The sequence below is a fragment of the Sorex fumeus genome, unplaced genomic scaffold, assembly GCF_029834395.1.
Source record: "Sorex fumeus unplaced genomic scaffold, SorFum_2.1 ptg000043l, whole genome shotgun sequence".
NCBI classification, from domain to species: Eukaryota; Metazoa; Chordata; class Mammalia; order Eulipotyphla; family Soricidae; genus Sorex; species Sorex fumeus.
This window is the reverse complement of record NW_026606100.1, coordinates 4,987,404-4,999,520: the sequence shown is the minus strand read 5'-3', so window position 1 is coordinate 4,999,520 and position 12,117 is coordinate 4,987,404. Positions and strand designations below refer to the sequence as shown.

The window sequence follows — 12,117 nt, the reverse complement described above, 5'->3', positions numbered from 1 at the left end:
CATGTAGCCGTCCAGTTCTGCCAGCACACTTTGTTAAAGAGGCTTTCCTTACTCCATTTCACATTTTACTTGCACCTTTATCAAAGATTAAATGATCATATGAATTAGGGGAGATGTCAGTGTATTCAACCCTATTCCACTGGTCTTCAGTTCTGCCTTTGTTCCAGTACCATGCTGTTTTGATTATTACTGCTTTGTAGTACAGTTTGAAGTTATGGAGGTTGATTCCTCCCATTTTCTTTTTCCCAAGAATTGCTTTAGCTATTCGTGGGGGCTTATTGTTCCATATAAATTTCAGGAGTGTTTGCTCCATTTCTTTGAAGAATGTCATGGGTATCCTTATAGGGATTGCATTGAATTTACACAATGCTTTCAGTAGTATTGCCATTTTGACAATGTTAAGTCTCCCGATCCATGAGCAAGGGATATTTTTCCATTTCCTCATGTTCTCTTTTATTTCCTGAATTAGCGTTTTGTAGTTTTCTTTGTACAGGTCCTTTACTTCCTTAGTTAAGCTGATTCCTAGGTATTTGATTTTCTGGGGCACAATTGTGAACGGGATTGTTTTTTTCATGTCGCTTTCTTCTCTCTCACTGTTTGCGTATAGGAAAGCCATGGACTTTTGGGTATTGATTTTATAGCCTGCAACTTTACTATACAAGTCTATTGTTTCTAGGAGTTTTTTGGTGGAGGTTATTGGGTTCTCTAAGTATAGTATCATAACATCTGCGAATAGTGAGAGCTTGATTTCTTCCTTTCCTACCTGAATGCCCTTAATATCTTTTTCTTGCCTAATCACTATTGCAAGTACTTCCAGTACTATATCGAACAGCAGTGGAGATAGTGGGCATCCTTGTCTCGTCCCTGATCTTAGAGGGAAGGCTCTCAGTTTTTCGCCATTGAGGATGATGCTTGCTGTAGGCTTGTGGTAGATGGCTTTAATTATGTTGAGGAAAAGTCCCCTCTATACCCATTTTGGCTAAGGTTTTCATCATAAAGGGGTGCTGGATATTGTCAAATGCTTTCTCTGCATCTATTGATATAGTCATATGCTTTTTATCTTTTCTTTTGTTGATATGATGGATTATATTGATTGATTTCCGAATGTTAAACCATCCTTGCATCCCTGGGATGAATCCTACTTGGTCATGGTGTATGATCTTTTTGATGAGTAGTTGGATTCTATTTGCTAATAGTTTGTTGAGGATCTTTGCATCTGTGTTCATCAGGGATATCCGTCTGTAATTCTCTTTCTTTGTGGTTTCTCTGTCTGCTTTTGGTATCAGTGTGATATTTGCTTCGTAGAAACTGTTTGGAAGTGTTTTTGATATTTCAATTTCGTGGAAAAGCTTAAAGAGGACTGGGAGTAAGTCCTCTTTAAAGATTTGGAAGAATTCACTAGTGAATCCATCCGGGCCAGGACTTTTGTGCTTGGGGAGACTTTTTATTACCATTTCAATTTCCTTGATGGTGATAGGTCTGTTCAGGTATTCCAGGTCTTCTTGGTTCAGCCTTGGGAGTCTGTAGGAGTCTAGGAATTTATCCATTTCCTCGAGGTTTTGATGTTCCGTGGCATACAGTTTCTCAAAGTACTCCCTGAGGATCCTTTGAATTTCTGTAGTTTCTGTTGTAATGACCCCCTTTTCGTTTCTGATTCGGTTTATTAGGGTTTTCTCTCTCCCTTTCTTTGTGAGTTTTGCTAGAGGCTTATCGATCTTGTTAATTTTCTCGAAGAACCAGCTCTTGGTTTCATTGATCTTTCGGATTGTTTTTTGGGTTTCCATCTCGTTAATCTCTGCTCTGAGTTTTATTATTTCCTTTCTCCTGTTCGGGTTGTGCTCCTTTTTTTGGTCCTTCTCCAAGCTCTTAAGCTGTGAGATTAGGTTACTTATGTGTGCTTGCTCCTCCTTCCTGAGGAATGCTTGTAGAGCTATAAACTTTCCTCTTAACACAGCTTTTGCTGTGTCCCATAAGTTTTGGTAACTCGTATTCTCATTTTCATTCGTTTCTAGGAATCTTTTGATTTCCTCTTTGATTTCCTGTCTAATCCACTCGTTGTTCAATAGTGCACCGTTTAATTTCCAGGTGTTTGATTTAGTTTTCTGTTTTTGTGTGTGATTTACTTCTAATTTCAGCGCATTATGGTCTGAGAAGATTGTCGATACAATCTCTATCTTCTTAATTTTATGGAGGCATGTTTTGTGGCTCAGCATGTGGTCTATCTTGGAGAATGTTCCATGTACGCTTGAGAAGAATGTGTATTCAACTTTTTGTGGATGAAGTGTCCTGTATATATCTACTAAGTCCCTTTCTTCCATTGTTTCCCTCAGATGAAGTATGTCCTTGCTAAGCTTGAGTCTGGTTGATCTATCAAGAGGTGACAAAGCGGTGTTGAAGTCTCCCACTAGTATTGTGTTGCTATTGTTGTCTTTTTCCAAATCTATGAGTAGTTGTTTTAAGTACTTTGCTGGTCTCTCATTAGGTGCATATACATTTATTATTGTAAGTTCTTGCTGTTGTACAGATCCTTTGATCAATAAGAAATGGCCTTCACTGTCTCTTATGACCTTCTTCACTCTGAAATCGGTGTGGTCTGATATTAGGATGGCTACCCCAGCTTTTTTATAGGAGCTGTTTGCCTGTAGGATTGTTTTCCAGCCTTTGACTCTGAGTCAGTGTTTGCTTTGACTATTGAGATGTGTTTCTTGCAGGCAGCAGAATGTTGGGTTCAATTTTCTAATCCATCCTGCCACTCTATGTCTTTTAATTGGTGCGTTTAGCCCATTGACATTGAGAGAGATTATTGTTATGGGATTTTGTCCCAATGTTCTGTTGAAATTTGGTGTATTTGAGGGGTCTTTCTTGCCTTAAAGTAGCCCATTTAGTTGTTCTTGTAACCATGGTTTTGAGTCTATGAAGTTCCTGAGCTGTTGTTTGTCTGTGAAACTATGTGTTGTTCCTTCTATTATGAATGAGAGTCTCGCTGGGTAAAGTATTTTTGGAGAGGCATTTATTTCATTGAGTTTTTTCACTGTGTCCCACCACTGTTTTCGGACCATGAGGGTTTCATCAGAAAAATCAGTGTGAATTTTAAGGATGCTCCTTTGTAAGAGATTTCTTTCTTCAATCTTGCTGCTTTCAGAATTTTGTCTCTGTCTAAGGTTTTGGGCATTTTGATCAGAATGTGTCTTGGGGTATTTTTATTCAGATTTCTTCTAGCTGGTACCCTTCAGGCCTCCTGAATGTGGTCACAAGTTTTCTTCAGCTCTTGAAACGTTGTAGCAATGATGTCTTTGACGGTTTCTTCTTCATCAAGGTTTTCTTCCTGTCCCTCTGGGACTCCAATAATTCTTATGTTAGCCGTCTTGGCTTCTTCACGATCTTCTCTTGCCATCTGTTCCCGAATAGTGAGTCTCTTTTCCATTTTCTGCTCTTTCCTGGAGAGTCTCTGAACTTCATCTTCGAGCTCACTGATTCTGTTCTCAGCGGCTGTTACTCTGCTGCTGAGGCCTTCCACTGAGGTTTTCAATTTGCCTACCAGGTTTTTCAGGTGTGACATTTCCGATTGCATTTTCCTCATTTCTGCCTTCAAATCCTCTTGTCTTTTATTGGCATTGCTTTCCATTGTGTTTCTTTTAGTTCCCTAACCATCCTAAGTAGCTCCCTTCTGAATTCCTTGTCAGAGAGGTTGTCTAACACTACAGTACTGTTGATGTCTTCTGGGCTAGCCTCTTCAATAAGAAAGCTTGGTGGGCTTTTGCGTTGCTTTACCATTGTGACAAGTGTGGTTTAGTCCTTCACGTTCGCTGTTACTATTCTGCTTGATATGCAGTGTGAGTTGAGATAGGCTTATGAGTTATTGGCTACTGAGTTTCTAGTGGCTGAGCTAAAATAGAGAAGATTCCATCTAAGAAGGTAGCTTATGGTTTCTAGGGCATATGTAGTGGGAGAATATTTCGCGGCCGCGTGGCTCCAGAAAGGGTCCCTGCGCTGGTCCCACGCAGATCAGGGGAAAAAACCGACTGTCCTATGAGATCGAGCTAGCTGCGCATGCCCAGAGAAGAGTCCCAGGCCTTGGGGGCAGGCTGTACCTGAATGGATGGGGCTAAGTTGTCATTCTTTAAAAGGAGAAAGTAAACCAAAGTTTGTCCTTCTTAATTGAAAGTAGCCATGAGCAAATCTATACTTAAAGCTGAGGATATGCTTCAAACGTAACTTTTTTGATTTTCTGTGTTTGCCTAGGTCTCTAATTCTTGGGTGATAGTTTGCCTTGTTGCGTACCTCTCTAATGGATCAATGATAAAATGGTTAAAAAAAACTTTTTTAGCTTTTCTCTATTTTGAAGATTGGTGTCAACTTCCAAGCTCTCTGCATATTGAGGCAGAAAACAGAAGTCCTCTCTTAATTATTTACCTACTTTTTTGGAATGAATATCAGTTTTTTTTATTATTAAATTCAGTCATATGGAAACAGCTTGGTGCCTTTGTTTGTGCAGGTTGAAAGAACATAACCTTGTGAAAGAACTGCGGCCCCGGGACCTCCTTGAGAGCAGCAGTGACAGTGATGAGAAGGTCCATGTGACAAAGTCCTCCTCACTGTCCAAGCGAAAACTTGAGCTTGAGGTGGAGACAGTGGAGAAGAAGAAGAAAGGGCGGCCTAGGAAGGACTCCCGGCTCATGCCTGTGTCTCTCTCTGTCCAGGTGAGATCAGTTGGGGCCCATGCTGCTTTCCCCAACACCTGAGCATTCAGAACTGGTCCCACATGTGCTTAAGTGGGAGAAAGGAAGCCTGAAGGCTAGTGTTGCCTCATTGCTGTGGACACACTGTCCCAGAGAGAGCAGAGACCACCTTCCATACCTGCTCTCCATCCACCCAGAGTCTTTGAGAATCTCCTGGGAATGAGCTACATTGACTGTAAGGTGGGGACCAACTTCCACCCTTGTAGTGGATAGAAATACCCAGGGAATAGGCCTCTCCTAACCCTTAGGTGTCTCACCTTCTCTGGAAGCTACCCAACACATTCAATGCTGGGTAGGACTAAGGGAGGTTTCTGCTTTTCCAGTCCCCAGCTACCCTCACCGCCGAAAAGGACTCTGTGTGTTTGTCTGTCCCAGCGCCTGCTCTGAAGCTGCCCATGCCAGTTCCCCAGAGAGCATTTACCCTCCAGGTGAGCAGACTTCTTACTTTTCTTCATTCTTCTTGCACACTTGTTCTTTATTCTTCCAACCCCCAGTGTAAACCTTGAACCTTGATTTACTGCTGACTCAAACCTATTTTATAGCTGATGGGACAAGATCTAGCCTTAAGATTTTAACAAGATCTTTCCTGAAGGCTCCTTCCCCTACTTGCACTTCTTTCTCTTCTGTGGCTTTGCCCTTCTGATCTTTGCTGCCATCTAATGAATGCCTAACTTCAAGACTCATCTCAGGTGTCCTTTCTCTTGAAAGTCTCTGAAGGCACGGAGCTGTTGGACTATATAGTACTGATCTGTCTCCCAGCCAGACTTCTGGTTCTGCCGCTTCCCAGTTCCCAGGCAGTCCTCATCAGGACTGTTGGAGGTCTCAAAAACTCATAAACCATGTGATAGTTCAAAACACAGTTGTAGGGTCTAAAGAGATCATATAGTGTGTAAGGCAATGCCTTGCAGGTGGCCAACCTGGATTTGATCCCCAGCATCCCATATGGTCCCCAGGAGATAATCCCTGAGCACAGGCAGGTATGGCCCAAAAAAAGGGAAAGGAAGTTTCCAGTGTTCACCTGGGCTAACTCAGGTTAGTAAGAGACTGTCCTGAATCCCAAGGTTTATAAATCCAGGAAATCAAATCCCAGTTCTAGAGCAAACAGTTCCTTCTCTCCAGAAGCCAAGACAGTTCAACATCTGTGTGAGGTCTTTGCATATTCCACTGGCTCTTTATGCACATGCTCCACTCAGATGCAAGTCTTCATGAAACCTAGATGGCTAAGGTGATTTTTCACTGGCTGCAGGCATCAAGCCTTCCTTCCACAGTTCCTCTTCCTGCTACTGGTTGCTGGTTTGAATGAAGGCAGAGCACTTTTTCCCAGACTCCTCCAACTGATTCAGCTGTTTGGGGGTCCTGTTTCTCAGTGCCTGTGAAAGAAGCCTGACTTCAAACACCAGCCAGACTCTACCCTAGCCCAACAACTCTCGTGTTCACATGATTGCTGGCTGTTTAGTCATTCCTAATTTTTCATACATAAAATATCAAGACTGAGCCCAAGTAGAACCAGGCACTGAACTATGCTTTTTTCATACTGCCCTGGGGAAACACCCATGAACTTAATCTCCAGTGACCAGACCAAGGTGACCAAAGGACTTTTGGGATTCCTTTTTTTCCCTTTCTGTGGTGCCAGGGATTGAACCCAGGACCTCACAGATCTAAGGCGAGTGCTTTTTTATTTTATTTTATTTTATCTCATTTACTTATATTTTGCTTTTTGGGTCACACCTGGCATTGCACAGGGATTTCTCCTGCCTCTGCACTCAGGAATCACTCCTGGCAGTGCTCGGAGGACCATATGGAATGCTAGAAATCGAACCCAGGTCAGACACCTGCAAGGCAAATGCCCTACCCGCTGTACTATCGCTCTGGCCCCTAAGGCGAGTGCTTTTTCCACTGAGCTACTTCCTCAGATTACTTGGGGTGTTCTAGACATTTGTCCAAGCTCCAACAGAAACTGTTCTTGCCAATATCCTCCCACCAGTTGGCAGGAGATCTGGGTGTCACTCCCAGTGAGTCACTGAGTGATTGTGTTACTCCGTTCCCAACTGATTGCAGTCTTCATCTGCCTTGTCCTCTTAGCCAGTCGCATGCCTTCTCTGTATTCTCCCTTGTAAGAGGTGGTTGTGGAATTGGAAGGCTTTAGGTTCCTTAAATCTGATGCTGATTATCTACTCTACTATAGCTAACAAGGCAGAAACCAACTTTCTGCCCTGAGGCACTGGATAGCCTGACCTCTGAACTTTCCATCCACTCAGTTAACCTACCACCAGCCTCTTGCTTACAAGCTAGCTCTGTCTGCCTCTATACCTTTCTACCTCTAGACTAACCATTCAGACCTCTCTCTTAACTACCCATGGTTCAAGTCACCTGAAGTGACAACATAATTACTTTCCTCTGTGTAGGTGAGCTCTGACCCCTCCATGTACATTGAGGTGGAGAATGAAGTGACGACTGTGGGAGGTGTGAAGCTGAGTCGCTTGAAGTGTAACCGAGAAGGGAAAGAGTGGGAGACAGTACTCACCAGCCGAATCCTCACTGCAGCCGGCAGCTGGTAAGGGCAAAAAAATCTTCACTCGACCAACTCTGAGTATAAAGGAAATATTTGCACTGCACTGAGTGGTAGTTACCATCCAGAAATGTGGCGTATCGGGGATTGGCACTATCCCCACCTGCTAGTCCCCACTGAGACTGCATCTGGCCTTGCTCCGGGCTGAGTGGGTACACCTGTTTTCTCTCTACCCGCATCACTCCTGAAGTCACATCATTAGCCTGCAGGACAAGAGAGGAAACAATCCTGAGAGGATCATCTAAGCCACAGTTTCCCAGGTGTTGTGATTCTCTGACCTTGGCTTGTTCTGTCTCTTAACCGCAGATTTTCCTCCAAGAAGGTCAGTACAAATTTCTGACTGTTATCTATAACAGTAGTGCAATGAGTAGGACACTTGCCTTGTACATAGCTGACCCAAGTTTTACCCCAGCACCTTGAGCCTGTCCTGAGTGATCCCTGAATACAGAACCGGGAATAAAACCTGAGCACCACCAGGTGTGAACACTCTACCACCACCACTACCATCATCCTAAAAAAGGGATGAGGACTGAGGATGTAGCTCTGTGATAGAGCATGTGCTTTGCATACACGAAGCCCCAGACTCTATCCCCTACACCGAAGCAAAAACAGAAAGGATAAATGACTAAATTCCTAACCTTAGGCAAGAGACCTGTATGCTGCATGGTGCCATGGGCTTTCTCTCTCCCTGACCCCCAGACAGGTGATTCACCCCAATTGGGAGCTAAGGCATACAAGCACAGACTCCTCTGTAGTGATGTAGCAACTGTTTGGAGGCCTTCCAAACAACCCCTCAAGCTCGAGTCCAACATGCAGACTTACGTGTAGACACTGCAGCCCTTTAATGATGGCTCTGCTGTGACTGTTTTAGGAAGGCTCTGACTACTGTAGATGAGCAGATAAAACTCGGTCATCTTAAGTAGACCTTTCCAAATTAAAGCATCTTAATTGCTTCTCCTGTTCCAGAGGTCACTAACAGTAGTGATTGGTTAAGAATGGCATTTGGTGACCAGAGCGATATTACAGTGGTAGGATGCTTGCTTTGCATGCAACTGACCCAGATTCAATCCCTGGCATCCCATATGGTCTTCAGAGCCAGGAGTGCAGACACCCACCCTTCATCCCACCACCACCCCGCCAAAAAAGAATGGCATTTGGTAGAACACCTTCCTTAGCTGACCTTGCTTGAGCCTGCTGCCCACGTTTGCCACAGGGATGGGATGAAGTAAAACAAAAGGGTGGCCTCTGGATCATCTGTTAGTGCCAGGATTGTCCTCTGACCTGACACTAGGTCTGTGGCTGGGCACACTCAAGGTACCTATAGACCAATCTGGAGAGATGCTTAACAGCAGTTTCTTGTGAAGTATTTCTTAGTTTTTGTTCTGTTTTGGGGCCATACCTGGCGATGCTCAGGGTTTACTCCTAGCTCTGAACTCAGGGATCACTCCTGACAGTGCCCGAGGTGCCAGGGATTCAGCCCAGGTGAGGCACATGTAAGATAAGCACCTTGCCCACGTACTCTCTCTCTTTGGCCCCTTGAAGCATTTCCTGCTCAAGATGTAAGATGTGTAACTGGAGCAATAGTTCAGGAAGAAGGGTGTTAGCCTTGCACACAGCCAACCTGGTTTCTATCCCCGGCATCCCATATGGTCCCCCAAATACCGCCAGGAGTAATTTCTGAGTGCAGAACCAGGAGTAACCCCGAGCATTGCCCAGTGTAACAGCCCCCTCCAAAAAAAGGTAATATATTTCTTCCACCTCCAGCCGAAAGATCTCTGAGCACACAACTGGTATCCCTTGTGAAGATACTTTCTCTTGTTCCACATTGGCCTGTATCATCAGTGGCCTTCTTGGCCAAGAGGCTATTAAGTGGGCACTGTGTCTCCTCATCCTGTAAGTGAAACATATCTCCTGTTCTGAGTCTCTCCAAAGTAGTCCTGTAGTCCTCCAAAGTGCCCACACTCCTCGGTTACTGTTTGTGTGCGCTCAGAAAAACTCAAGCAGCGTCTGTGAGGGAGAGTGTATTCTCTTCAGTTGGAGTTTTCCAATGTGCAACTCCAGCTCTGCTACTTGACCCCATCCCCAGCCTCATGACAGGCCTTCTCCCTCTATTATACAGAAGGGCCTACCCTCAGACATGCCACATCTTAGGATGGCTGCCTTTGCCTGCCATGTTTCCAACCCCTATGACACTTGTATCCCCTCTGCCTTCTCAGTGATGTGGTGTGTGTCGCCTGTGAAAAGAGGATGCTGTCAGTGTTCTCCACCTGTGGTCGCCGCCTCCTCCCTCCCATCCTCCTGCCGTCCCCGATCTCCACTTTGCACTGCACGGGCTCCTATGTCATGGCGCTCACTGCTGCAGCCACGCTGTCTGTCTGGTGAGAGACAGACCCAGGGTGGGATGGCCTCTAGGCCAGACAGAACAGAGGAGTGGACTCCCTTCGCTGCAGGAACAGGGAAAGGAGTAGAGAAGGCTACTCAGAAGATATGCCCTAGAGCCCTGCTGGCCTGAGAATCTTAACACTTTTAGAATGATTGGTGGGAGGTGGCGGAAAGGGGATTAAGTTAAGGGGCAAGAGGAGTAGCGCTGAGGAGGTGCTGATGGCCCATCCTGCTGCTGTGAGTCTACAGTAGCACACCAGATGACAAATCAGAATATCTAATGGAATAGGCCAGGATTCTTGCCATGAGTTTCGAAATGTAGTCACACTTCTCCCAGAGTCAGTGTGGCATGGTGATGGGCTCCACAGTTTTGTTACCTAGGCTCCGCTCTAGACCTGCAGAGGGGGAGAGTGTTGTGTGGGGGACATAGAAGCACTTGCGGTCCAGAGCATCTCTAGGGGAGGCTAGAACTGGGAACACTGTCTGACCACACAGCAGGGTCCTGAGCGCCCAGGCCCACTCTCATGTCTTTATCCTGGTTGGAGAGTAAGCTGCTCCCTGTCTTCCTTCTAGGGATGTTCACAGACAGGTGGTTGTGGTGAAAGAAGAATCTCTACACTCCATCTTGGCAGGTAATCCTTGCAGTGGGTTGCCCAAGGGTGGGGTGGGAGGTTTAACAGCTCATGTCCCAGGCCTGATACAAAGAGCTCCACTTGGTCCAGACAGTGCCAGGCTCGGGGCCGAACTAGAGATGTGCGGTACCCCAGGGACAGTTGCATCTAGGGAGGTAAACCCTCTACTGAGGCCTGTTAAATCAGTCTTGGACAGATGGTGAAAAGTCTAGTGCTTGTTCAGAGCAGAGTGGTGACTCTGCCAAGTCAGCACTTGAGGGTCCATTCTGGAACTGTGGGAACTGAGGTTCACATTTCTCCTTTGGTGCATGGACAGTCACATGTTGATCAGAACATACTCAGAACCTGTTCTTGTATGTGTGTTTCCCTAGGAAGTGACATGACAGTGTCACAGATCTTGCTGACACAGCATGGAATTCCAGTGATGAACCTGTCTGATGGGAAGGCATACTGCTTCAATCCGTCACTTTCTACGTGGTAAGTAAGCCACTCCCATGGTCATGCTCCCCTTATTCAACCCAAACCCATCCCACCCCACCCCACCCAAGGCATGTCCATCTCATTTGGAACTTAGAGCAGCAAACAAAGGCTCCCAGCCTTGGTGGTTAGACTCCTTGCTGGGCTTATCCTTAGAGTTCAGCCTGAGAGAGGCCACAGGTGCAGCCCTGCTGAAGGAGACAATTAAGATTTGCTGGTACAGACTTGGCCTTGCCCATGCCCATGGGAGACTGCCAGCCAACTCTGCCTTCCGCGCCACATTCTGCTTTATATGGAGCCATTTTATTTGGACTTGGCATTTGAACATTTTTGTGGTCATTGTTGATAGCCAGCGTGTCCTCCGTCAGCAGCACAGCCAGTTTCATTGTAGTGTTACTGCACTCAGCAATTTTTGTAGCTTAAGAGGAGCCAAGTGCCACTGACTTCCTGAATTAGCATGTTTGCATTATTATGTGTGATGGTTTCTACATTTCTTCTACCCATTTTGGAATTTAGAGTCCTTTCCCATCATTGTAAAATTTGTTTTATCAGTTAGAACTCTACCCAGGTATATAAAGAATGTACAGTGTACATCTATCTGACCCTCTGAGTTGTTCTTATCCTTTGTCTGCTCCTTTGAATCTGTACCCTAATTTGCCACCTTCCTGCCATATCCTGTAAAGAATTGCCCCACTTCTTAAAGAGATTCTTTATTGAATTTTAAAAAAGAAAGGCAAAACAGTCCCCCAAATTTCCATTTCCTTCTCTTCCAAATTGCCCAGTTTTGTGTATTTATGCAATAATATAATAAGAGAAACCAAGTCGGAACTGGAGCAGTAGTACAGTTTGTACATGGCTGACCCGGCCACCACATGTCTTCCCATACCACATATCTTCCCCAGATTCACCAGGAGTGCTCCAGGGTAACAGCCAAGAGTAAGCCCTGAGCACCTCAAACTGTGCCTGTTTCCCCACCCTTCCCCCCAAAATAGAAACAAGTCATTTAAGAAGAAATATTGTTTGGACACACAAAAGAATTAGGATCTTTCAGATAGATAGATAGATGCTCAGGGGGCCATGCAATGCTGGGAATTCAGAACCTCAACATGCTTTCAACTGAGCTGCCTCTCTGGCTCTTACTTTCCTGGGGGGCATGGGAATTAATTTTGGGGCCACACCTCACAGGGCTCTTGTACCACTCCTGAGGCCTGCTGTTTATATAACCATGCAGTACCAGAGATGAATCCAGGCCTTCTGCATGAACAGTATTTATTTGAGCCATTTCCCTGCTCACTTTTAAAGTGAGTTAAAAAAAAAA

General features: G+C 45.1%; 1 protein-coding gene across 3 annotated transcripts in view; it reads left to right on the top strand.

Moving 5' to 3' along the window:
- The window catches only part of LOC130029577 (protein HIRA), a 95,698-nt gene that overhangs the window by 63,995 nt on the left and 19,586 nt on the right, over window positions 1-12,117 (top strand). For all 3 annotated transcript variants that reach the window (XM_056120560.1, XM_056120562.1, XM_056120561.1), the window contains 6 exons: window positions 4,496-4,700; window positions 5,063-5,167; window positions 7,145-7,293; window positions 9,525-9,686; window positions 10,264-10,322; window positions 10,694-10,799. In XM_056120560.1, coding sequence (XP_055976535.1) covers window positions 4,496-4,700; window positions 5,063-5,167; window positions 7,145-7,293; window positions 9,525-9,686; window positions 10,264-10,322; window positions 10,694-10,799 — 786 coding nt within the window. The remainder of the gene's footprint in view (window positions 1-4,495; window positions 4,701-5,062; window positions 5,168-7,144; window positions 7,294-9,524; window positions 9,687-10,263; window positions 10,323-10,693; window positions 10,800-12,117) is intronic.